Source organism: Falco punctatus (genome assembly GCF_963210335.1).
Source record: "Falco punctatus genome assembly, chromosome: 5".
Taxonomy (NCBI): domain Eukaryota; kingdom Metazoa; phylum Chordata; class Aves; order Falconiformes; family Falconidae; genus Falco; species Falco punctatus.
In genome coordinates, this window is record NC_137584.1 from 24769059 (window position 1) to 24796038 (window position 26980).

The following is a 26980-nucleotide window of genomic DNA, read 5'->3' on the forward strand; positions in this document are numbered from 1 at the left end:
TACAAAACATTCTGTTACAGGGATTATTTTTTTTTTTATTTTGAAAGACCAATATGAAGATTTTCTTCCTCTTCATCTTGAAGGTGATAGCAGCATCTCACTTCACTTCCATTGCAGTTGCTTAGCAGCACTGGCAGCTATTAGGGGACATTTGAAAGCTCACACTGTCATTTTCAGATTTAGCCCTTCAGTGCTTGATAATTTTCTGCATTCCTTGGTGGTTAGCATATTGGAACGTAACCATAGCAGGGTAGTTATATTCTCCTGTAAAGCTGGTACACAGCTCTTGAATTGTACTCAAGCAATTCAGGGATTTCCTTCCTTTTCACAGTAAACAATATATTGATACAAACTCTTTAAATTATGTATGTATTGCTTAGGTAACTATTACAGTGTTTTGGAAGCGCAGAAGTAGCCTGGATTAGGTGATACAGGTTAAAGTGAATAAGAAGCAAAGAGAGAAGTTGTCTTTGCAATTATTCTTTAACTCTCAGAACATTTCTTCAAGGTAATCATTAACATAATGACATAATATATCAAAGTACCCATAACTTACAGAATACAACGTTGCTTTAACTGTTTTTGATAGATGAAGCGTCACATACTGAAACATGTCTTTCAGCTCTGGCTTGCTGATGATTGCTGCCTACAAGCAAACTTGTATTTAGGTATTCATCAGGACTTCGATCTTGAAGACCAGAGGCCGTATTGTTTCAGTGTTATGGTTGGACACGGCAAGAGTCATTATTTCAATGTGGAGCTGGGCAGTGAGTTGGCAGTGTGGGAGAAATCATTTCAAAGAGCGATTTTCGTGGAAGTTCAGAGAACAGGGGTAAGTAATAAATAATTTAAATCCTGGAGCAATTTCATCAGTAAAAAAAGTATAACATTTTTAGATAATTTCTGTGTTTAGTAATTGCATCAGATTGATGTGCTCCATGACTAAGGATCTGAGTGCATTTTTATACACTGAAGGCTTCTGAAAGCTTCATCAACACATCAATATTTGTATGTCAATAACTATGTAATAACAGTCTGTGAGCATGTTATGAAAATTAACTTGAAAGTAATAATGCGTAAGTCAACCTTGATTATAAAAAACTGGAAATTAATACATTTCACCACTGGAAGATAAATTTCTGTGGAGATTACTCACTCCACCTTGAACATTTTCTTCCAGAAAGTTTATGTTCCACTTATATAAGGTAAATATGTTATGTTTTACATGATGGCTCTGTTTTCAAAGATGAAATATTTTGCTCTTACATTGTTAATTGTAAATTGGGATTGTACTTGTTAACACTGGAAGAGACTGAAGACAGTGTAAAAGTGAAAGTTTGTGATAGTCTTAAATTCTCAAAATTCAACAGCAAATTATCACTTTCTACTGGCTAGTAAAATTCTCTCAAGTCAATTATTTCCTTAGATCTGAGGGTGCACTTCCGATTAGGTCATTTGAAATTTAAGATCAAGATTCTTGGTATAGTTGTGTAAATGTAGGTGTCTTAGCATTGTGGTGACTAAGCTCCTATTAGAATCAGTAGAGACCAAAGAATGATTGTGCTTGTCCTGAAACAGATACTTTATTCTAAAGGAGATATTTTGCGGTATGACGACACAGAAGATAAATTTATTTTTATTTAAGTTGCAACTTCAAACGCCTGTATATGGTTATATAAACAAGTTATTTGCTGAACATCTGGATCCATACTCCCAAGTGAACTAGACCAGTGGTACTGGAAATATGGATTAAGAGTATAGACCTTCTCCAATTAAAAACAGAGTTACACAGTTTAGCACAAATGCAAGATTGATCTGATATGTTCGCATTTGCAGGGACCTTTGAAAGATGTTTGCAATAGTGAGAGCACTGAATCACAACATTGCATTAGCACACCTTGCAAGGAGCAGAAGTCCTAGCACAGGTGTTGGATCAGCTCTTCTAAGTTTCCAGATCTGTAGGATTCTAATGAGGTTTGCAGGCACTTGCTTAGAAACCTTCCAATTGTCTCTTTGCACTGATGAGGTAACAAAGAACATTTTGCAATGGTGATGCCGTTGCTCCTGCACTTTTGAGAAGTAGTGCAATTCTTAAAAAAGAAAAAAATTCTTCCTGAAAATATGCTGAGTATGAGGGAGTTATTAATATGTTAATAACACATATTGAGTGTGTGTAAAGTATTTTCTCACAATTTCTGCAAGAAATTTTGATACAACTGTGTGACCAACAATTTGATTGTCCTATGTGCTATTCCTATAAAAAGCAGAAAATATATAATTAAAATTAAGTATAATGAGGGTGGAGATTAGCTAGTTCTGTATCCAGTCAATTTCTGAAGTATTTATTGTTAACCTCAAAACTTGTTCTTTTACATAGTAACAATCTTAAAATTTAGGAACAAGTCTTTTTGAAATGATCTTTTGTCATTTTAATCCAACAATCCTCTAGACCCATATCCCACAAAAGCCATTAATATTTCTTCCAGCTGAGGTTTAAACTATCTGAAACCTCCAGGAGAGGCATTCAATTAAAATCCTGATTACAGTGCTTTAGTCTGCTTATGTGTGATCCCATATCTTAATTTTCTGTCACTCAGTTGCTTACATTCAAGTTTGTTGTAAACCACTATGTCACTAGGATGCAAAGTGCTGTGGCCAGTCTCCAGCAGTGAAAATTCTTTTCACTCCACTGTTTTCTTTCTTCCTTCCAAACAGAAATGTTGCTTTGAATGCTCTTCTTTTCAGAATGATATCAAGAGCAGCATGAATGAGGTGCAGCTTAACATTACATAATTATTTCAAGCCATAGAAAAAGAACTGGTAGATTAGATTGTCACCAATAGGGTAGATTGTCCATAGAAATTCTTCCTTTTGGAGAAAGACCATAACTGAAGTTTTACATTTATTTTTATTCATAAATGAATGGGCAAGATTCATGGCAATTGTTGGCTTGCATGTGTAATTTCAGTCGTTCTTGTTGAAATGTGTGGTTCTGTTTACTGTTGACAGTCATTCGCATTTTGTCTTTGATAGGGTGATTGTTAACCTTATCCTGCATGTGTTCTTTGTGTTTGGTGTTTCCGTAAGAAGAGGTGTATTTCTTCAAAGATTCTGTCCATACAGTTTATGAAAAGAATTATTAATGTGCAGTGGTATGTTCAAAGATGCTTTTCAATTTTGTCTGCCCATGTTGCATGATTTTTTTGATACAGAAAAAACGCAATAAAGCAGGAAGATATCCCCCCTCACAGTATCATTCCCCTTTGAGCTATTTTAAAGCCATATTTCAAGCTGCAACTGCTTAGAAAAAGGAGTCTGCCGAGAAACTGTGAAATTCAGTGACCAGATGAAATGAATCTGTTTACAAACAATGATATCAAGCAAATTTAGGTTAAATCCATATCTTAGAAATACCTATATTTTCTTCCTAGAAAAAAAAATCCTGTAGTTGCAGATGGAGGCAGTAAAAATGCAATAGAAGTAGGGCAGGAAGGTGCTTGAATGGCAGAAAAAGTGCCGTTAAAAAGTATTCGCATAAGGCTGGTAATAAAAGTCATCATTGCAATGGAGGAAGATAGGCAGTGAAAGCCTCTCAATTTTAACAAGAAGTTCAGTCAGTTCACAGAAATCCTAGCAAGACTCTCTGCCTCACCTGGAACATCATAAACGGTGTAAGACCAATTATTCATGCTCAAATTAAGTGATTTTTCTTTTTCTTTGTTTAAAAGCTTTTTAAGGTGTAGAGAATCTTCAAAAATAAAAGGTTAGCACCTTTTCCAGATGTCTTACTGATTATTTGACCCTTCTGGGTAGTCTTGTCAGTACTACGAGATTTTATTCCATGTTTTTTCAACATTGTCTTTTTTAAGTTGCTTTCTCAGTATTCTTCCCTCTCCTCAAACTATTCTTTCCAAAGCAAATTATCTTGACTCATCTGAGTGTTGGATATGATTGTTAAATTAATGCAGAAACATCTTGATAAGATGATTTGGATCTTTGGGGTCTTCAGTGTTGTTCAACGGGAGAATAGAGGAGGATATTGGAATAGTATTTGGCAGGAGACAGAGGAAAAAACAATGGTAACACATTTCATTGTCAGCTGTAGAAAAGTTGAACTAACTATTTTGGCATCTTCAAATTTTGTACTTGTTACATGGAAGGCAGAAGACAGAGAAGAGGAACCTGCTTCACAAGATGGAAGAGCTCTCAGGAGACTGAAAACAACATGCAGTGGGAAAGTAATCTACTGCAGTGTCTCTAAAATACCTGCAGTTGGTGTATAGTGAGGAGACACGGTTACATGCTCTCATTTATCTAGCAACTTCAAAACAAAAAAAAAAAGGTTTCCCATTGTGCTTCCAGCTGTGATGGAGATGCTGCAAGCTCTTTCCAGTTCTCATACAGCTGAATAACCTAGTTTCATGAAACCATTTTCTTGGACAATTAAAAGTTGTTTAGTTTGAGTAACTGCAAAAATTAAAATAGGTCATATGTTGGACTCCACTCAGTCATAACAGAATAATCAAGAAGTTTTGCTGCATGGTTATTTTCTGTGCTTAAAGGTGAGTGCTTTAGTGAACTTCCTTCCATTGTGTTCTGTAACTCAGTGACTAATCCTGACAGACAAAGAAACCCTGGAAATAAAAATACATATTTGTTGAGGACAGGTGCGTGAATGTATTGTGATAAAAGAAATTTTAGCAGTAAAATTCATTTTCCTGGAATTATACAAATTTCTCCTGTGAAGAATACACATATTTTTAAAAAATAATCATTAATGTTGTAATAATATTTCACTTAAATGCATGTCATGTGAACATTAGTGGAAATCCAAAACTAGTTTATAATGAACTTAATTGTAAGATGCAATTATCTTATGTTTTCCCTCTCTTTTTCCATTAACATGTGTCTGCTTCTGTGGATGTTTTATCTTTTTGTATGCATTCTTAAATTTTATTTATTTTAAAAACAAACAATTCTCTATAGTGAGATTCTTGATTCTGAACATGTAAGCCAGACTGGCTCATTGTGGCTCAGAATTGCTTGCTGATTATGTCTCTTCTGGATAAACACAAAAATATTTACTGGGAATAATTGTGCATGCAGACCTGGAGCTTTGAAGATTTCAATTTTCTTTCCACTAATATTGTCCTGCTAAAATGCTATGATTAAAACTCCTACAAAAAGAAAAAAAAAAAGCAATAGTCAAAACAGATGTAGTTAATGAATTATTTTTTGTTGTTGTTTTGTAAGCAACAATTAATTCCTTTTCCATATTGGTCTGTGTGGCCAATCTCTGTTTTCATCTGTGAGCTTAAGCAGTGTTCCACACTTACAAAGGATGAAGACACGGGAATAGCATACCTTGCAGTATCCTTAGTTCACCATCTTCCTGTTCCAGACTTTAACATTTCCCTCTATACACTGTATGTTCTTTGGAATGATCTATATGAAATGCCTGAGGAGTCTACAACCATTTTGTTGATGATTAACACAAAACAATAACATAAAAAAAAAAAACAAAACCAAAAATAACATAATTATTTTAAAGAAGTAGTTTACAGAATATCCTTTCCTCAGCTTTGTATCTCTTTCCCTTTTTGTTTGATGGACTCTGAAGTGTCTGGTCCTGGTTACTTTTTGATATCTTCTATTCATCTTGTTGATTTCCTTGTAATATCTTGCAATAGATTTTACCAGTTCATCAGTTTTAAATAATTTTTAACCCACTCATAGTGTTCTCGTTGAGAAAGATGAAATTGCTTTCTGTGAAACATAGTTTATTGTACAGATCCTTTCAGAATCCATACTCTTGACAGCTTTTGGGTTTTACTTCGTTTTTCTAGTAAAGATTTATGGTTTTAAAGTTTTCTTTATAAAACTTGCCCATGTAATGCTTCCCTCTCATCCCTCCTTCACAGCTCAGGAAATCTCCTCATTCCTACAACTGCTTGCTGTTCTTTCTGGACTGTTACTTAATTTTACATGTGTGTTTCTGTAAAAAATCCCCTGAAAGGATTCACTAGAACTAACTGAAAACATACAGAAGTGAATAGGTTGCTTCCATCTGATTTCAGTAACCTTCCCAAGAAAGCAGTATGTTGTCATAATTTCCCTTTAAAAGCATTCATTTGACTATATTGTATAAAATATCAGTGTAGTAGTGACTGTATGCATACATACTACTTCCTAACCTATATATAACCAATTATATAAAACAATAATTGGTATATAACATGAAAAATAATATTTCAAATCACCTACTTGCTCTTATGAGGTGTAAAATCACTTATAGCAATGAGAGATCAAAAAGAATGAACCGCGTGAAACTGCACTGACATCTTAAAAACCTGCATTTTCATCAAATTGAATGAATGAATAGCTCCCATATTTTGAGCAGATCCACAAAGAACCCAGATTTATTCATGTATTTGGGCTTTCATTCTCTAATCCACTGGAGATAACAATAAAGTAATGATTTCAAAATTAGGAGCCAGTTGGAGAAATTCTTTTGCATAAAAGTTCAAATGGATTCTAAACAATTTTGTTGCCACTGAACATCAATGGATATTTTAGCAACATTCCTGTATATATGCTTAAAGTTGAGTGATAACAAGCTTCTAAAAATGGAACAGTGATGTGCTCTGGTCAGTCATGTGTATTCCTTGCATTCCCACTGCATGATGGCCCAGTTGCAAGGGAGTGTGGAATTATCCCTATCTGAAACTACTTTTTAGCATGAAAGGTACAATTCCAATTGAAGATTTTGGATTTAGAGAAAACTGAAGTAAAGGGTTTGTGGTGCTCAGATCCAGATATCTTTCCACTCATCGTTCTGTCAGAGCTAACCTAGCTTTTATGACTGCCTGATTTCTGAGATGCTCAGGAGACTTTGGGTGCCTCAGTAACTGCACTCGAAACAAACACACTCATTTTTTCTAAGCATCTTTGGGAATTAAGTGGTGCTTGAGAAATGGTAGTCTAAATCATCCTCTAAGACTGAGCAAAAGAAGTCCACCTAAAATCCAAAATCTAGGAGAAATTAGACAGTCTGAATAAGAACTTATTTTCATTGCAAGCTTATGGATCTATTAATTCTTCATGGTAAACTGAGAAGATGGGTAAAAGATAATTGGTTGATCACTGTGTAATCGTGTGAGCTCCAAATAATACATTGAAAATGCAGAAATGTTAAATAAAGTTGGAAATACTCTCTTAATTTTATATTCTGTGATGATGAAGAAACAAGCATGAAACAGAATTATATAAGGAGTCCCTTTAAGACTGGAAATGTCACCATGTGCTAATTTCAGAACTAATTTCTGAAACAACCAAATAAGCAAAGGGAATATTCTCCTTAAATTCAGGTGAGATATTAAATAGCATTTAGTTTAGGTTAGATTTATAGGGTCATTAAATGATACTTATCAATTTGCTAGCAGAAGCACTCAGTTTAATTACACAATCAAGTTTTAGATTGTTTTCATTGTGTATAGAAAGCTTATTACAATTCCAATTTAACTGGTCATCTTTAGAAGTGCTATTATATTCTTACTCATTTTCACATTGATGCAAAAAACTTACCATTCTCCAACAAAGATGCTGAGAACCATAGAGATTAATTGCAAATACATTTGAAAATTGATTAACAATTCAGAAAGCAGGTGAGAATCAAGCAGTGCACCTACTATAATTTTTTTTAAAAAAGCAAGAGAAAGTACTAATTTACAAAGGTATTGAACAAAATCTTGTTTACTGTATTCTGTATTTTTAACATGATTAATAGAAAATGTTGATTTTCATTAAACCAATATTTCTAAATAGTAATATATTCTTAAAATATCAAGTTATTTATGTTGAAAGGATAAATCCAAAGACTTAACTATATATATTAATATATTTATATTTATGTATAAATCCAAAGATTTAGAGAACAACTAGGTCATATGAGTCTAGTTTTGTTTTTATTTTCCAGAGGATCTTATAGACTTGAATAAAGATGAAACTATTAAAGCTGTCAAGAAGTTACTATCATGGAATTTCAAATTTATGGAGTAATACCTTAGAATTTTGATACTTGATTTTATGGTTTCAAAATTTGGTGTTCCCCATTATTCCCCACCCACAATTCCTTTATAAGAACCAGACAGAAAAACAAAATCCCACTTCAGGCATCAATTCAGAACTGAATTCAGAACTGAATTTTGTACTCAAATTGAACTCTTGTTGATATTTCTAATTAAACTCCCTTTTCAACTGCAAAATTCCAGAATTTATAGATCACCAGACAGGAAAAAAAAAAAAAAAAAAAACCAAAAAAACCCAAACCTTTATTATATAATAACAAATTGTATCAAACCCAAGTCAGTGCCTTTGCTGCAGTAAACCAGTAGAGTTCCACTGAGATGAATGGTGCCATCCTGATTACTATGCTTGCTGCTGAGAATCTGCTTCAGGTATGTGAAAATACACGTGGGGCAATCTACATGTAGGAAACTATTAAACATTCAGGTCACTGTAGTATCTTGCTTTTATTTATGGAAAAACAAATTGCTACAAAGCCACAAAGCTGTTGCTCAGAGATGAGGAAGCACGATCTGTTCCTGACCTAAATAATGCACTTTGAATTTTCACTGCTAGAGGATGACCACTGCTAAGCTGCTGGCCTTCGATTTTGTCCTCCTACCTCCATTTCTCTCACTACCTTTTCCTACAACCATTTTAAGCCATAGTCTGCCTGTTCAGCAGAGGAGGTAGCAAGTCTTTCTTCTGTCACGTTTACATTAGCAGTAGGTTCATATTACAGAGAGAATGCCACGGTCATGAGTAGGCATCCGTAACTGCATTATCTGCTCATCTTCCAAGTAAAACAGCTGAACTTAAAATGGTTGAGGAGAAGTTAGTTGACCTATCAGTCTTCCTATAGGAACACAGTTCCCTGCAGAGGAACATTTGCTTCAGGCTGCATGTGCATGTAGCAACCCTGGTCTCTCTGTGGTAGTGGTTTAATGGTTAATCCCAGTTACGCTGAAGTTTTCTGAGAAGGCAGTCTGTCCAATGAGAGCTCTACTAAGAAAAACATTTTTGCAGTTAGCTGCTATAATGTCACAAGCATTACAAATGACAAATACATTAGATCAGATAGGTATTTATTTCAGTTAGAGCAGCTGTTGTGTGACAGGAATGTTATGTATGAGTGTGGCTCAGATTGTAATGGATGACCTAAAGGCAAAAGTTTCAAGCATACCAGTATCCTGAGAAAGACAGCATTTAAAACACGAACATATTAAGCATAGGTGTTATTTTCTAAAGCACTAAGCACTGAGCTAGCACTGCTTCTACTGAAATCAATAGAAGCTTTCTTTGAAGCTCAGTGACAGTATAATGAGCCATTATTTGAGTCCTTTGAAAATCTTACATTTAGCGGCAGAGTGTCCCTTGCATACATATATGCTGAACCACAGATGTGCATCGACGTTTAAAAAAAACCAACTATGTCTTCAAATCATCACGTTATAGTACCATCTTTTCCAAGAGAATGCACTTTTTTATACTAATACCCAGTCAAGTATGTAAACTGAGTCATTTTAGGGCATTAAGGTGCAATTCCTTTATTTGCAACAACCACAGATCTTGAAGGAATGTACAAGTTTTTTAAACAGATCTGGTTTGTTTCAATGAAGTGGGTGTAATTGTATCTAACCATAATTATCACAGTTCTGTAACCTTTTAATTGTGACATGGTGAATTCTCTTAAGTTATGGCCAAATGAGTGGATCTGCCACATTTTTTAAGGTATTAATTTGCTCACTCTCACAGAAATTATTTCACTGATACTTTTGCACAGTTATCTGGAACAGAAATACACCTGAGCTTCAGAAGTCTGTTCTGGATGAAATTTCTGAAATCCCTCATGGTTCTGATGAATGTCAGATTTCATTGTCATTTCATTTTCTCAGATGTAGGTGCATTCAGAATGAGAATGCTTTCAATATACTTTAAAGATAGCTTCTGAAAAATTTGCTTTAAAAAATGTTGGTAAATAATATAAAATATTTTATCCTAAAATAACAGTAAGGATTTTAAATATGAGAAAACCAAGGTATGTGCATTTTTAATTCAACTATTGGAATATCAAAGAGTTTTAAAAGCACTTCTTTTTAATACAAGTAATTCTACACAGAAAGACTGTTGAAGAAGATTTTTGCAGACTCTCCTCAGAATTAAGGACTTTTAATTTTGTATGCCTCCTAGTACACTGTCTGTATGTGGGCTGAGATATATTTCTTATACAACCAAAACAATTCTGCTTGTTCTTATCATCATCTCCACATCCTACTCGGAGTTTTTTTGTATTACAAGTGTTGAAAAAGTTCATTCTTGACCTAGACGGTCCCATATTAAAGCTTTTATAAAACCCTATGTTTTGGTAGATACATTGAATGCATTAAGAAACCTTACTCCTGTCACCTCTGTATGATTTAGTATCTTGTAAAAAGCTGCTGTATAAAGTTTTAATGCAAGGATCTGTGTTCCAAACTCTGTCTGCTGCTTGTATTTTTTTTCTTGCTGTCACTGTATTTTAAATGCTGTTGTGCATTATCTTATTTCTAATGCATAATAAAAGATCACGTCATTTATGTCCTTCTCTGTTTCAGGCATTTAAGTTCCTCTGACAAGTCCTACAAAATTCCTCCCATTTTTAACAGATGCCAACAATGACAGAAAGACTAAAATATTAAATATAATATGAGGTGGGATTTGATCTCAGAAATAAGAAGAAACAAGTTTCAGTGATATTTGAATATTTAAATTTTATCAGTTCAAAGTGGCAGCCCTGGAGTTTTCTGTTAATATGATTGAGAAGTTGACCAGTAATCGATTTTTAGGGAAAACTCTTACAATTACATTCACTTTTTTAATATTAATCTGCAGTTCAATAGAGAATGATAAACATAACCACTTCATCTACATGTAGCCCATTAGAATCCTGCTCTCTCCCTCATCTGTATACAATTCACTGTCTTAAGTCGATCATGGACTTTGTTGAGAAGTCAACTCCTTTAATAGGGAAAAGTGCTCAGTTTGGGGTATTTCTAGTTGTTCTGTTTGAGATTTTTAGTCACTTAATTTTGATCTGTATATGGCTATGCTTAATTTATTATTTTTTTTTTACATTAAATAACATCAGACATATCTTGACTAGCTCAAAAGAGCTTTGTTGTTAAATTTAGTGGATTTGGGGGTCATCACTAAGTTAAAAATAATAAATGTACGCACTATTGTTCTTGGCTTGTGTCTATATTCATTGGTTGTTAATTGTAAAAAAGGAAAAAGACCAGAACCAGATACTGATGGCTGGTTTATAATATACGAAGTAGGTATTGCTTTTACTGAACAAATAAAACTGTTCTTATCAGTTGTGTTATTTTACTTGTAGAAGGAATGACTTGTTGCTTGGAAACAATATTCCAGAAATATATTCATTATATTAATAAAATAATGTTCATTTGATTTTAATAGAAATACTCCCTTGCTCTAGGCAAAGTCAAAGCTTTATTAAGATTTTAGCATTTATTATATTGATGGCATAGTATTTCCACACAGAGGCATAGCACATATTTTAAGTTAATAATAAGAATAGTGTGAGCAATGTATATACTATATGGATATGGATATGGTTCTTGCCAAAATGCTTTGCTCTCTGGTTATTTTAATCATTTACTTTTAGAAAGAATGTGTTGAATTCTGTGACGTGTATAGTGAGAAATAGTGCCTGTATTCCCACTTACCTTAACAGCCTGTCTTAGAGCAAATGTACGTATACATCGATGAAGCAGTGACATAGTAGCAGGGGAAATGTAGTTTAAGCAGTAAAGTATAAGATATTGTCTACTTTCCAATTTCTTTTTGGAGAATAAACAAGCAAAATCATGTATGTGCCAAATTTGTATTCATTTAGAATAGAAGACTGGTATTTATTTCTGTATTTTGGCTGATCAAAACTACTAGAATTCTTGCTCAACAGAGCATAGTTGAGTCCAGAATGAATGTCTGTATTGCATATGAATGCTGTAGTTAAAGCAAGTGAGATTTTTCTTCATGCAAGACAATAATTAACCACAATGTAGCCAGGCATCAGCTGAATTTTTGAAACTGTAAGCTTGATGAGGCATTAGGAACAACAGCACTGGAGTTATAAATGTAAGCTCCATTAAAAGGAATATCCACTGTGTCATTTTGCTGTGTTGCCCTTACATGAGCAACATTGTTGAATCATAATTGTTCCTTAGAAACTTTATTTCCCAAGGAAATAAAGGAAAACTTAGGAAAAGGAATTATGACTTAAAAGGTTAGTGACTGACCACCCTGATTCTTTAAAAATGATATAAAATGGTATTTTTCTACTATGAATCTTTGTTGATTTCAGAATGTAACACCTCAACTGACAGGCGTTATTCGTTATCATGATTTCAAATAATTTTACTGGAAAATATAAACAAGTGGACCCCCTATTTCTTGGACAGAATATAATCCCACATCAGAGTATCATTAAAAGATTTTATGTCTGCGAAACAAATCCAGAGATATTACATTGGAAACCTATGACATAACTTAAGCAAATTTAGGCCCTCCAGCTAAAGCATTTTAATAAGCTCACAGTAACCACAAAAATGTATTGCATGTCCAGATTTGTTTAGAAGCATTTGGACTGCACAGTCCCTGAAGCAACCAAGCTTACTTACGGCTTTAGCCTACTCGGGACACCTACCTGTCTCTGCTGAAACCAGAAGGCCCCTGATCTGGCAGGCATGCTTGCTTCCTTCTGGCTTCATGCTATGGCTCTGTGTGGCCTAGGACACCTACACGTAGAAGGCAACTCAAGAAGAGGCGACTCTTTTTCTTCCTTGCCTTTCCTTCCTAAGCAGCCTGTGTCTGGGCCGCAATGGAGCTTATTATCCACCAAAGTTTTTGTGCTTCCAACCAAGTAATAGGCCAGTGACTCCATGTGAAGTGGCCCCCCTTTCTGTTTGTTGCCCAGGCTCTGTCTCTCACTGTACAGATATTTGAGGCATATTTATGCCCTCCTCTCTCAGTGGAAATAAGAAAGTCCGTGTTGTAGTCTTTTCCCATGCATTGATTCTCCTGTTTTAGCATTTACTCATCTCTTGACTTGGCTACTTACACACCCATGAACCAAGTTTAAAGCCCTTCTTGTTAGGTTGGCAGATCTGTTCACAAATACATTCCCTCCTTGTGAGTGAAAGAGTCATTGTAACTAATGATCATAAAAGCTTGGCGTGAAATTAATTGGCCTGTCATTTAGCATATATGTAAAGTCTCTTCTCATTGTTAGACAGAATACTACATCAGTCTTTTTTTGGAGTACTGACACGATGCATGAAAGAAGCCCTTCTGTTTTTTTCCATTAAGAGGTAATTAACCAAAACTTCAATGCTAATTACCTTCTGCACATTCCAAGATATGTGCGTAGTCTTGGAAGATATTAATTGATGTGGATAACAGCAACAACAAAAATAAAGTACCAAGTTCCTCAAGCCTCACAATATATATTCTTACTCCCCTCCAGGACTCTCAGTCCCTTGCAGTTCATGCCCAGGCAAGAGTTCAGCTTTGATCAGCAATTTGCTGAGGAGAGGCAGAAATTTCATTTGCCGGAAGGAAAGTTGTCGCGACGGAGGGAAGACACAGTCACTCAATATGAGTGATCAGCAGACTTCGTTTATTGTCCCTTATAGTCATATTTTATGCCTTGTTATAATTAGCTCATACATATTACAAAAGTTAAGCTCATTATTGGTTAGTTGCCTAAATACCAAGCCCGCCCCTAGTTTCTCTTCTGTAGTTACCTGTTCCCACCTGTAACATTCTTTTCCCACCGCGATCTTCCTGTTATTGTGTAACAAGAACAGCCAAGGATAGTGTATTCTTGCTTTACTTCAGATAAGCTGAGAGCAACGTGCATTTTTGTCCAGCCAGCTGGACTATGTGTATGTGACCCTTTTCAGCTAGCCAGTTATCCACAGAAAGTCTTTGGTCTGGTCTGCTATCAGCTTTCCCCTTCTGCCTTTGGAGCAAAGAAGCTTGCTCAGTGTCACAAGAGCTGCGCTGGTGAAAGGGACACAGTGTGGTAGCATGGACAAGATAGGCAGAGTACATGTGCTCAGGAGTGCTCAAAACTGGTATTGCCAGCTTGTGAGATAGCGGTAATTAGTGCATAATGGTACAAGTATTGCTTGATACTGCCTACATTTACAGTGCCACGCTAGCATGATAGTGTCATACTGGCCACCGTAAGTCTGTCCAAATTCTGCAGCTGGAACATCCATTGATTCTGCAGAATAGCTCCAACTGAACCTGCTATCAGGACGGCAGGACTCCAGGATCCTGAGACAGTCTGCTAAAGAAGGAAGATAGATAAAAGCTGAATTATTTCTGGGAAATCTCTATATCTGTGGGAAAGACAGTGAGTGTATATGTGTAGTCATTGTAACTATTAAGCCCTGTCATGGTCTGGCATGACAGATACCAGTGCCAATGACAGACCAGTGCCGTCCATCTGACTAGGGACAGGACACCTAAGAAATTCCTTATGTGAATGAGTCAAATACACTGTTATTCTGCTATTTGGACAGAGATATTATCAACTTAATGATATTTTCATGAGTTAAAAGTATATGCATTGAGATACTGATACCTGAACAATTACACAGATAAGGATTTTGTCATTGTTGTCATTGTCTTTTATTACAAGTATTTTTTCTACAGATCATTATACCATTGCTTGGAAACATTAAATAATTGATCTAGGATGTATACTACAATATTCTTAGCTGTTGCGGTTCAGGCATGGGGCCCTGTTTTTAACAGCTAAATTCTTAATACTTTGACTAAAGAATCTCATCAGGCTTAAACTCCCACTCTACATCCCCATAATGTTCAGAATAACCAGGTTAGAGCTGGAAAAACTTTTACATCTTGTCTGGAGCAGTGCAAGCCAAAGATGGTCACTATACCACATTTGCTAATGTTTTGAATTTTCATATATGTATGAGCTATGTAAATTAATGTGGCTATTAGTGTATATCTGTATGATTGCAAAATATTTTAATGCATGTTAAGGCTGACAACCTAGATTCTCATCTACCTCTTACAATCCCCAAGTATTTTGTGATAAGCTATTATTAGACCTAAGACCAGAAAAATCTCATTTCCAATTGGTAAGGAAGGTTTTTTGAACAACCTAGTCCTTTCTGTTGTTTAAACTGTGAGCTGTCAGGCTGGGTAATATGAACTGCTATTTTATTTTCTTCAAAATTCACTAAAAGACAGCTAAGCCTGGACTTTTTATCTTAAACATCCAAGGATGATAATACAATTGCAAGTGTATGGGACGCTTATTCCAAAGACAAGAATGAAAAGATACAGTGCTCTGTACTAGTGTTAACGAGTGAAAATGGGAGTCCTTATCACAGACCTGTCTGAGAACCTGTTCAAAGTAATTGAGGAAATACCATAGGCAGGCTTTTAAATTTATATGGCAAAACCCAAACTAATTCTGTTTTAAAGAAGATACTATTAGTGTATTTTGTAAGTGTAAACCTTCATATGTATTTTTAATGTTTATCACAGTGAAAATGCAGCATATTCTGTTTGTCTCTAGTATTTGCAAATAGTTTCTAAACCAGTTCCATTATTTGCAAATATTGAATATTTGTAAAATACTCCAGGCTAATTATTTGTGCATAGTTCATTTTAGTATTCACCATTTGTGGCTGAGCAATTAGATGCTTACCCATCGGGGGAATCTAATTTAATAAGTTTTAAAAATTGCTTTGCTGAGTCAGAGCTCAGCTAGTATAACCTTGTTAATTGGAAAATAATGGAGAATATGTTATGGCTGGTGCTTAATGCCACCTTATAATTACTGAATAAAATGTAGGGATTTTAAATGTCATTTTAATTGAATATCCATCATGGAAATCTTTTTAAATGCCAAATAATATGATCTTTGAACACCAATGAGCAAAATAATATATTCAGAAATAATATATATCTCTGACATTGTTGAGCTGATTATAATACTCATCTGTATTAATAAATCAGTTTCATTCCCAGCCCTTTCAAAATCCTTTGAAAATCATTTCTGTAACTCAGAAATGCTTCTTTTACTATAACTCTTAAATATTTTTATTAATAGCGGAATGAGGAAACTGCTACCATTACTAAATGCAGAAGTTTTAGGTTATACTAAAAATCTTGAACCAAACAATCAAAGGGATTATTTTGAAATTAAGACAGTTTATTAACGCTTTCAATCTCCTCTAGGCCATTCTTGTGTTAAAACCATTTTTTGGAATTTAAAGAAACTCAAAATTTCATGTAAAGAAATGTCTAAGCATGAGGCAACATTGTGTTTTATGAAAAATAAATGACAGCAAAATAATGCTCCCTTGGAAGAAAAATAAATAAAAATCAAAGATTCCATAAGGCTGAAGGGTATTTGAAAAGTGGCTGGGAAGGTGAGGCAAGGAAAGGCTGGAGACAGGATCTCATCTCTACTCATGCTGATGGCCATGGGCTTTTTGCCTTTAACTGTGAATGGTGAATGCCACCAAGCTGTTTCATATTGCATCAGCAGCGGCAGATTTTTCACATGCTTTCAGAATCTGTCACATACGCAAGTTAGCTAGCCTTAAAGCACATATAAAGAAGAATGTTACTTGACTTTTTACTGTAAACCTTATTCAGAAGTTTAAACGAAACTTCTAGGTTTGTTAATAAAACAGATTTTTTCTTTCTAACCTAAAAAGTGATCCAAAAATTTGTGTATATATAGCACTGTCTAGCAAGTATCAGTGCTATCTAACAGTTGATATTTATTAGTTCTTATTATTAAATTACATTAATGAACATAGTGCTGCATGGGCATGTCACCGAATTTTACAAATGAAAAAATGTTGCAAAATAAGAAGACTGTCTACAAAATTTAAATCAGATGGAGAGGTCAAGTAGGTAGATGACTTTATCTTAATTAGATTGCAGTGACTAAACATTTAAGCACTGTTACCTGCTCATTTGCTGGAAATTCTGCAAGAAGTCATGAATAGGTCAGGTCTAAGCAGTTTTCCAAATGTTTCAAATACTCAGATTTGGCTTTTTTTTTTTTCTGTGTTGCATTTTGTAAGGGAAGAATTCTTTGTTTCCAAGAAAATGGTATTTATTTTGTAGAAGACCAACTTCAAATGTAGATCTCCGTTTAATATCTAGGCTGACAGATCTGATGCTGACTTACAGTCAGAAGTTCCTGACAATTTTAAAATATAATAATATAAAGCAGTATCTGTGTTGCAAGCTGAGTGTCTTCCCACACAAAAAAATGCATAGAATACCACTTTTCTATGACAAATGATGGTGATTGTTCTTTCAAAAATCATACTTTTTTTTTTTTTCCAGTCTAAAACATACATGTGCAGTTGGCAAGGGGACACCCTGTGTTTCACAGTTGACTTTGCTCTGGGATTTACCTGTTTTGACAGTAAAACAAAGGTAAGCAGAAAAAGAAAACAACTCTGTTTTATTTTACTGTTATTGAAGTTATCAGTAACCATAATATTTTATGTTGATCGGTAACAGTAATTTTTAATGTTGATGTGTATTTCTTCCTCATATGTACTGTACTTTTTATTTATATAGCACTACTGAAACATAGTCAGTTTGGGAGTTGAAAGGGACAGTTAGACTTCTGTCTTAGCATGTAAAGATAAATTCTGGAGAAAGATATAAAAAAGTAATTTTCTTTTCAAGTAATAAAAGCAAAGGAAAGTTATATTTAGGAGAGGACTGGCTTTCTTATAATGAAGAAGCTTCAAGATTTTTAAAAGATTACCAGTCATGAAAAAAATGAAGTGTCACCTGATTCTATTTGTTTTGAAACAACAGATACAAAATAGGATTAATTATTCTTCCATCATAAAAAATTTAGTCCATGTCTAAAGTAAACAGAACAAAGGCAAATTCATTTCAAAGTCATAATCTGTAAGATTAAATTCACTTCTCTTGCAAAACAGTGGCTATATATAAAGTGCCTACAGGGGATGGTTTATGATATATAAAACTACCATGCCCTGTCTGTAATTCTTCTATTTTAAATATAATTTAGCAATACTTTAAATTATTCTAAATGGATATATACATTTGTTTGCCAGTAGAAGTAAACATACATATAAAATATGTTTCTGCATTAATAGAGCTGTACAGTAGGTCTGTTCTCTGAAATATGGTCTTCATCTCCAAAATGGAAGTGTTTTCTTAGTATATGTTGAAGAAATTCAGTCAGGCAGACTTAAGAGGAAACATACTGCATTTTGAAATATTGAAACAGGATCTAGTTTGTCTGTGTTAGCATTTTCGGGGTTTGGGGCCAAAATACACAAGTTTATTGAAATTTGTGTGCAGAGAAATAATGGCCAAGATCATTGTTACTTGAAAAATCTAGGCTAATTGCGTTTAGCCATAAATTAACTATAAGAAGTAATCTCATTAGTTTAGACTATAGAAAATGTTTCTTTTAAATGTGGAGATTCATTGGGTGTATTCCCATTTTTAAAATCTTCTCTGTTGATAGGACTTTGAGCCAGTGTCTACCTTCGGTATTGATGATGAGCATGGTTTATATTGACCTTTGTTGCTTACCTAAGGAGAAATAGAATACCATCAGATAGATCAATTCTGTTGTTAAACTTAAAAATTCTGGAGAGCTCAAGTGCATTTATTGTTCATCTGTGTGAGAGATAGAGATGTCCTCTGTATTCTCAAGCCTGAGTGAAGCAGTAACGGGTGGCTTACGCAGTTCATCTTACTTCCCATAATTGTCACCTGGAGCTGACTGCTGCCCCTTTCTCAGCTTTTTCAGAATACTTCCTACCAACACTGAATAAACAGATTGTTGAGATGGTCAAATAAATAAAAGTTCATTAGGGACAGAACAATTTTGCTGAAAAAAATCATTTTTTCTTTGAGATAATGAATTTCAAATTAAAGTCACCTGTTGATGCAAAGAATGCTCTTACACCACAGCAGGTGTTCATACAGACTTATTAAGGGCCAGTCTCCTGCCTGCTCTACAAATCTAAGCCTGGATCTCAAATTTTGGGCAGCCAGCTCATGCATTCATTTAAAAAGTGTTCCTTTTTACAGACTGGAAAATTATATTAAAAGGGCCTTCTTATTAAAAATGATGAAATAAGAAGGGCAAGAACTTCTGCTTGGGAGTGTGATGGGTTGGCCCTGACTGGATGCCAGGTGCCCACCAATGCCATTCTATCACTCTCCTCCTCAGCTGAACAAGGGGAGAAAAATACAACAAAAGGCTCCTGGGTCAAGATAAGTACAGGGAGATCACTCAGTAATTACTTTCACAGGCAAAAATGACTCGGCTCAGGAAAATTAGTTTAATTTATTACTAATCAAATCAGAGTAGGGTAATGAGAAATAAAACCCAAATCTTAAAACACCTTCCCCCCACCCCTCCCTTCTTCCGGGGCTCAACTTCATTCCCGATTTCTCTGTCTCCTCCCCCTGCCGCGCAGGGGGATGGCGAATGGGGCTGCGGTCAGTTCGTCACAGGCTGCCTCTGCTGCTCCTTCCCCCTCAGGGGAAGGGTCCTCACACTCTGCCCCTGCCCCAGCCTGGGGTCCCTCCCACGGGAGACAGTCCTCCATGAACTGCTCCAGTGTGAGTCCTTCCCATGGGCTGCAGTTCTTCACAAACTGCTCCAGCGTGGGTCTCTCCCATGGGGTTTAGTCCTTCAGGCACAGGCTGCTCCAGCATGGGTCCCCTGCAGGGTCACAAGCCCTGCCAGCAAACCTGCTCCAGCCTGGGCTCCTCTGCCTCCATGGGACCACAGGTCCTGCTGGGAGCCTGCTCCAGCATGGGCTTCCCATGGGGTCACAGCCCCCTTTGGGCGCATCCACCTGCGCTAGCATGGAGTCCTCCATGGGCTGCAGGTGGGTATCTGCTCCACTGTTGACCTCCATGGCTGCAGGGGCACAGCCTGCCTCACCATGGTCTTCACCACAGCCTGCAGGGGAATCTCTGCTCCAGCACCTGAAGCACCTCCTGCCCCTCCTTCTGCACTGACCTGGGTGTCTGCAGGGCTGTTTTTCTCACATATTCTCAACCCTCTGGCTGCTGTTCCACACCAACTACCAAAACCTTGCCATGGAAACCCAACACAAGGAGTTTAAGTGTCTTTTAGCAAACTCTTCTCTAGAACAGTTTTGGGAGATCTTCAACTCCCAATTTAAAGAATTACTTCATTTCCTACGTGTTCTGTTCCAGGGTCATCATGGGCTTAACTCATTCAGCTTTTACTTGGTTGGTCCCATCACAGAGATACTCTTGTGGCCTGCAGCTGCTTTATTTCTGATCATAGAGTCTTTTTTTCTTGTTGGCTTGGTTCATCTTCCTTATTCTGTGCCTCCAGCCACTCATCCAAGATAAGGGATCCCAAAGTGTGCATTTTCTTCCAGCTTCCAGAGTCATCTACTTCTTTTCCATTTAGTGTCAACTGTTGAGAGAGGTGATGACTCCAGCAATGCCTATTATCGCTAAATTGTTCCTAAGTTCTTGTTTCGTCTCTACTCTAGCAGTTATATAGCAAACATTCATCTGTCCTATTTAAATCCAGACTCATTTAAGTTTTGAATACTTTTCAGGTGGTCTAATTAGGCTCTCTGGACCCAGTTAAAATCTTTTCATGAACTTAAGGTGTTTAAGCACCGTCACAGTGCTGTAGCATAGTTGGGGTTTTCTTCATCTGCTATATTTCTCTAAGTCAATAACATTTCTGTCTGCAGGGAACCAGGAGATGGAATCAGACTTTCTGTGCTTTCTGTAAGCACTTCTCTGTTTATAGGCCATTCCCTTTCAAGCTATGAGTAAGGTTCTGAGGACCACTGGAAACACTGGTCTACAAGAAAAAAATACTTTGCAATGATGTATATTGGAAATTGGAACATAGCAAACTTCTTTCTGTGTGTGTTTTTGAAATAGCCTTCAAAGTATTTAAACTGTCTTTCCTCAGCAGTGTCCAGGGACTGAATCACATTTCAGCATGTCTGTAGAATTTTCATTAAGATTATAGGCATCAAGGAAACATCAGCAGGATGTCTGGACGCAAGTTGTTACCTTGTGTTTTTTTTAAACTTACACATTTTCAGGCAATCAATAGAAAACATTCAAATAAGTACAGAAAATTGCATTGGTTTCAAAATAATTTCCCAATATTTGTTTTTAAAAAGTGTCTCCATAACTATTAAAACATACTTGTTGATCTAGGATTTGTCAACAGAAGATGACATGTCTAAACCTGTAGAAGACCAAGAAGCTTAGATTTCTTACACATTTTACAAATGACTATGTAATGTAGAACATATTTTTGTGGTTTGCGAGACTAGCTTTTATGATAATATTTTTGCATTTCTATTCTAAAATCTGAGGATTTTAAATTGCGTTAAACACATCAGTAAATTCAGCTTTGCAACATCTGTGTAAGACATTATTATCTACATCACACAGATGAGCCAGCTGAAATATGAAAGGTTGAGATATGGTATAGAATTGTGTTCATAATGAAACTATTTAAATATCCTCATGGGTATTTCTAGAATTAAATTTTGTCACATTTTTTATATTATGCAGGCAAATGGAACTTTTACATTTCAGAGAATTTAGAAATATTTTAATTAGATAATATTAATATTGCATCTTTTGATTTCACATATGATACAGAGCTATTGATTTTACTTGTTCTGCAACCAGCCTGCTTTCATGCACTATGTTTACAGCTCTAATGCTTTGTCTCAATACATAAACATTGATCATCAATCTATAGTTCTAGGTAAGAGTGTGTAACACAGTCTTTAACCAAATTTATTTTTCTTCAGAATGTGCTGTGGAGGTTTAAATTCTCTCAGCTCAAAGGTTCTTCAGATGATGGGAAAACAAGAGTAAAGTTGCTTTTTCAGAATCTAGACACTAAACAAATTGACACAAAGGTAAGCAACATTCTCTTTCTCAGGTTAGTAAAAAATGGCATGGAATTACTATCAAGGCATCAAAAATTCCATTTACTACTGCACATGCATATAGTGAACCCCACAGTTAGGGTTTTTTTCCTGTTCTTTAGAAGCTTCACAATAAACAGAAGTGATACAGTATCTATAGATTTATTACAGTATTTGTACAAGCCTGTTACTGAGTTGTGTTATGATGGTGTTTTACTGTTTCAGAAAGATGATTTTCTGCAAAGTTTAGTCAAGCTATAATAGAATATCTAAAAACTTCTTTTAAAACGAATAAAGGAAAAATAAAACTATTTAAATGCTAAATACATATTTAAGCTACTATGTAGTAGAGTTAACATTTTAAGCAAATATGTGCTTAAAATTCACTGATAAGATAAAATATTGTGTAACATTTGCTAGCTTAAAAAAGGGAATATTCTTGCAAAAGGTCAAGTAATTCGTGAAACCTATTGGTTCTACTGTGAATTAAGAGCACTCAGTACTCTGCATTACCTGGAATTAAGCTGTGGAGACATACAGTCACTACTAGAGATGAGATATTACTGGTATCTCTTCTTTCCCCACTAGAAATCATCAAATAAAATTGTGAAACTTTGAATTCAGATTCCCAACTAAACTTCAGCAGTCTCTACTTCAGGATTGTAGTTTGAGTCATCATCTGGAGGTTTGGCTGTGCTGATTCTGCCCTGTGATCCCAAGTTTGATGCTGAATAAATAAATAAAAAGATAATTTTTCAATCATGCAGTTTTAAAAAGAATGAGGAAAAGTTTGATGTGATATGACAGAGAAGAGGAAAGTAAGAGTGAGGTTCAATTGGGATTTGGTGTACAAAAGCCAATGAAAAAACCAGAAAAATATATGAATATCTGTGAAAATTCTCAAATATTTTTACCTGGAGTTGTACAGGTTAAAGTCACCTATAAAGTGATACTCTTCTGTAGTGACCATGCACAAAGGTTATATTTTACCTATCCTTCTAAAGTTTTAAAAAAATTGTAAGTAGAAAATCTCTAACCTCCCTGGTTTTATCATAAAGTTAGAACAAATGCAATATCTCTTTCTTTGTACATCTATATTAGTAAATTATTCAGTATTTCAGCATTAACCCGAGTTCTCTGTTGGCTCTACCATAAAAGATATTATAATATCTGTTACAAAAGGTACAATATTATAATAACTTCACTATAGTAGCAGGTTGTTTCTACTTCATTTCTCACAGTACTCCTTGGAGAGAGAAAAGGACTATTTTCATCATTTTATATGTGATCATCTGTAGCAGAGAGCTCATGTAACATGTTCCAGGTCAGACAGGAAGATTGTACTGGTTAAAAAAAAAAAAACATAATCTGAATCTGTGTTTTAAATCATCAGATAATCCATGTGTGTGATTGGCCAAGGGCTCCAATTCCATTGCTTGCAGTGAAATTCCATTGCTTTAATACTGTATCATTCTTCTCTCTGTTGTGGTAAACAATCTGATTTTTTAAAAAATTATTTTAATTTCTGTGCTCACTTCAATTGTTTATAATTGCTTTTACTTGTTTTTTACTCTTCAGATAGAAAAACTGTAAATTTTAGCATTTTATGAAAATTTTACTATCTGTAAAATAATGCTATGAGTCCTAATGATAATTTTACAGCAAATTTTGTCCAGGAGGCATATTTGTTAAAACATTGAAAAGTATTCTTTTGCACAACTTTAATGAAAACACCTTGTAACTGACAAATTTTTCATGAATATTTCTGAGGTACCTTGAAATTACCAGCTGGAAGATGATACATGATCTGTTCATACAGAAGTCTAAGTATGTATGTAACTAAATTTACATACGTGTACATGTGAGCCCAGGAAAATCTTATTGAAGGCCACAGGAAAGGCTGATACTGGGTAGCTGAGGTTTTATCAGAGTTTCAGTGACTATACCTTTTACCACTGCCTCTGCGCAGTGCAGTGTATCTACTAGGATTTCCCATTAAATGGAGCTGAGATACAGCTGTGCAGCCTCTCTGCTACAGGTAGGTGGTATATATATTCAGGTGCACACCCACCACCTACATATTACTCCTTAGACTTCAGAATTAAAAACTAGTCAGGAAATAACCAACACTAATACCCATAATATAGTACAGTATCTGCCTCAGCTTATTGTACTGAAAGAGATTTCACAGAGCCAGATGGTGCTGTATAGTGAAATGCAGCCAACGATGAGAAACAGAAAATGTCATCAAATAACAGAAGTCTCATTTTTCCTGAATAAATGAGCCACTACATGTGAAATAACGCTTGATACAGGTGACTTATGTTCACTTGGCAATAAACAGTAGAGTTAAGGTTGCAAAAGGATTTTCTGGATTATGTCTAATTTTATATGCTTATAAATTCTTGGGGGAAAAAAATAACATTTGGGAATTCTATTTTTACATCCTGGTTACTAGCTAGTGATGATTTTTTATTATTCTTCTGTAAATTTTAGGCCAAGTGCTTCTTCCTGTGCACTTCAGTTTTAGGTGAAGAACAATACATTTTTCCGTTTTAAAAGTTTTCTGTTCTGAAGGAACTAATAAGGCCTGAACACCTGTCAGTTCTTTCTCCTTCAGGTCCTCCATATTCCCTACAGCTTCTCCTCATAGTTTCCCACTTCGGTACTTCCCTGAACTTACATTGCCTTTCAGTAATAACTCCACTTCAACTCCTTCAAACCCCCCAAAAGTCATTGCAATACATTCATATTACTGCCACGCCCCAGCATATTTGTATTGAGCCTGACAATGGGGTAAAATTTGTTGCAGCTGCTTAGTAGATATGTGTGTATTACCTGGTTAGATAACCCATGTGTAATGAATGAGTGGCCAAGGGACCCCTGCCCTAGGTGCTGATCAAGGCAGGAAAGGATGATGCTCTCCCTGCCTAAGCTTCCCTGAAGGGTGGTAACAGGACCTCCCAATCCCCGCCAACAACTTGCACAAATAGGGCAAAAATTTCACATATGTACACATATTTGATTTGATCACTTCTGTAGGAAATCAGATTTTTTTTAGGAGAGACTTAAAAATTCTGAAATTACAACATAGCATGTGAATGGATCTGTATGAAGGAGTAGCTCTGTGACTATTTTGAAAGGGGGAGGAGAGTGGTTATGATTCCTGGATTTTGGCATTAATGTGGAATTAGTATGGGCTGTGGTCAACTCTTCCTTGGATCAGCAGTTTGTATTTCTTTGAGCTTAAGATGCCTTTTCATGTATCTTGGGGGGAGGGGGGGGGGGGGCATCTCTTCAACCTGTGTGCTCTTCAGCCAGATGGAACATGCTGACTTCACATGCACCTCTTACACGTAAGAAGAAGAAGTTCATATACAGAAAGAGGCTTGCTTTTGTCTTTCCTTAATGGTGAAAACTAAAAAAAAAAAAAAAAAAAAAGCTTCTGAATACTTTACTAGAAGGAGAGGGATGAAGGCAAGTAATAATTCATTTACTGTGAAAACTGAGCAAATAGCAAATAAGGATATGTTACATGTTTGTTCGTTTGCTCCAGTTATTAAAAAATCAAATTACATCTCAACTACAAACAAGATCAAGGAGTTGTAAACACAAGCCAGAATATGGAAGGAAGGCCATCGAAATATTTTTAAATTTTAGCTTTTGCAGTTTTCAGAAGCTAGTGGAAGTGATGTTTGAGAAGTACAGATAGATGGGTAAGAATACAAAAAGAAAACAGCAGTTTTCTTTGGTTTTCTGTTTTTAAAAGAATAGGGATCAAAGGGAGACATTGAGGCTTACAGACCAATCAGCCTAACTTTGATAGTAAAAAAATAACAAGATTAATAAGTAAACATTCAGTTTATTACATAAATTATTTGTAATTATAGAGAGAATAATAAAGTGATAGGAAAATATCAAGGTGAATTTTTGAGAAGAGACTATATCAACATTGCCTCATTTTTATTTTATGACAGTCTACTCTGGAGGGAAACAACACATGCAATCTCTCTTGACTTTATTAAGGCTTAAAAATAGTCCCACATGATGTTCTCATAAATAATTTTGGTAAATAGTACCTATGTTAAGTTACCGTAAAAAAAGTTAACAGTGATTGAAAAAAAACCTCTGAAAGTAGATTCCATTATTTGCTTGCAAAATGGAAAAAATATAACATATCCAAATAAGCCTGATTCAGATTCACACCTCTCTAATTTCCTGCCTGGTAGAAGTCTGAAGCTGGAGCATGGTCAGTGAAAATTGTATCTTTATATAATATGAATTTTACAAGTAAATTTTCCAATGAACAAATGTGAGCAGATTTCACAGGAATAGTAAAAAGCAACCCCCTGATGCAAAACTCATCTTCCAGCCAAATTTCAGAGTCTCAGGAGTGAGTAAACCGATTTTGCTAAAATTTTCATTTGAAAAGTAATCTGTTGCAGAAAACTCATATGGTTAATATCAACCAAAACAGGTTACATTTGGCAAAGTTGTATATAGCTTATGTATCTGAGCACAGGATCCAATACTGAGAAATTACAAATAATCTTAATGATAGTAGATATTCTTAACCTACATGACATGTACCCTGAATTTCCAAAGTTGCTTAAAAAAAAAAAAAAAAAAAAAAAAAGGATTAACACTATCAGGATTGTATCAATGCTTTATGTCCCTTAGTTAAACTGTAGCTACCTGGAAGGTAAGACTTTTTTTTGCAAGCATATTTTAATTGAGCACTTCCCTTTTCTTCTCATCTTATTTTTTGATTCCTTTTATACTCTGTGGTAAAGAGAAGATGGAGCTATATTTTAACAATTAATTCACCCTAGTAACAGAAAGAAAGAGAATTTATATATCTTTTTTCACTGCATTGCTCTTTTACTAAC

General features: G+C 35.3%; 1 protein-coding gene across 1 annotated transcript in view; it reads left to right on the plus strand.

The window, feature by feature from the left end:
- SNTG2 (syntrophin gamma 2) overlaps nucleotides 1–26980 on the plus strand; it is a gene marked incomplete at both ends in the record, with an annotated part of 175522 nt that overhangs the window by 142034 nt on the left and 6508 nt on the right. Inside the window, 3 exons of the mRNA XM_080389202.1 lie at nucleotides 623–832; nucleotides 17479–17571; nucleotides 21972–22082. Of these exons, the coding sequence (XP_080245328.1) occupies nucleotides 623–832; nucleotides 17479–17571; nucleotides 21972–22082 (414 nt within the window). The remainder of the gene's footprint in view (nucleotides 1–622; nucleotides 833–17478; nucleotides 17572–21971; nucleotides 22083–26980) is intronic.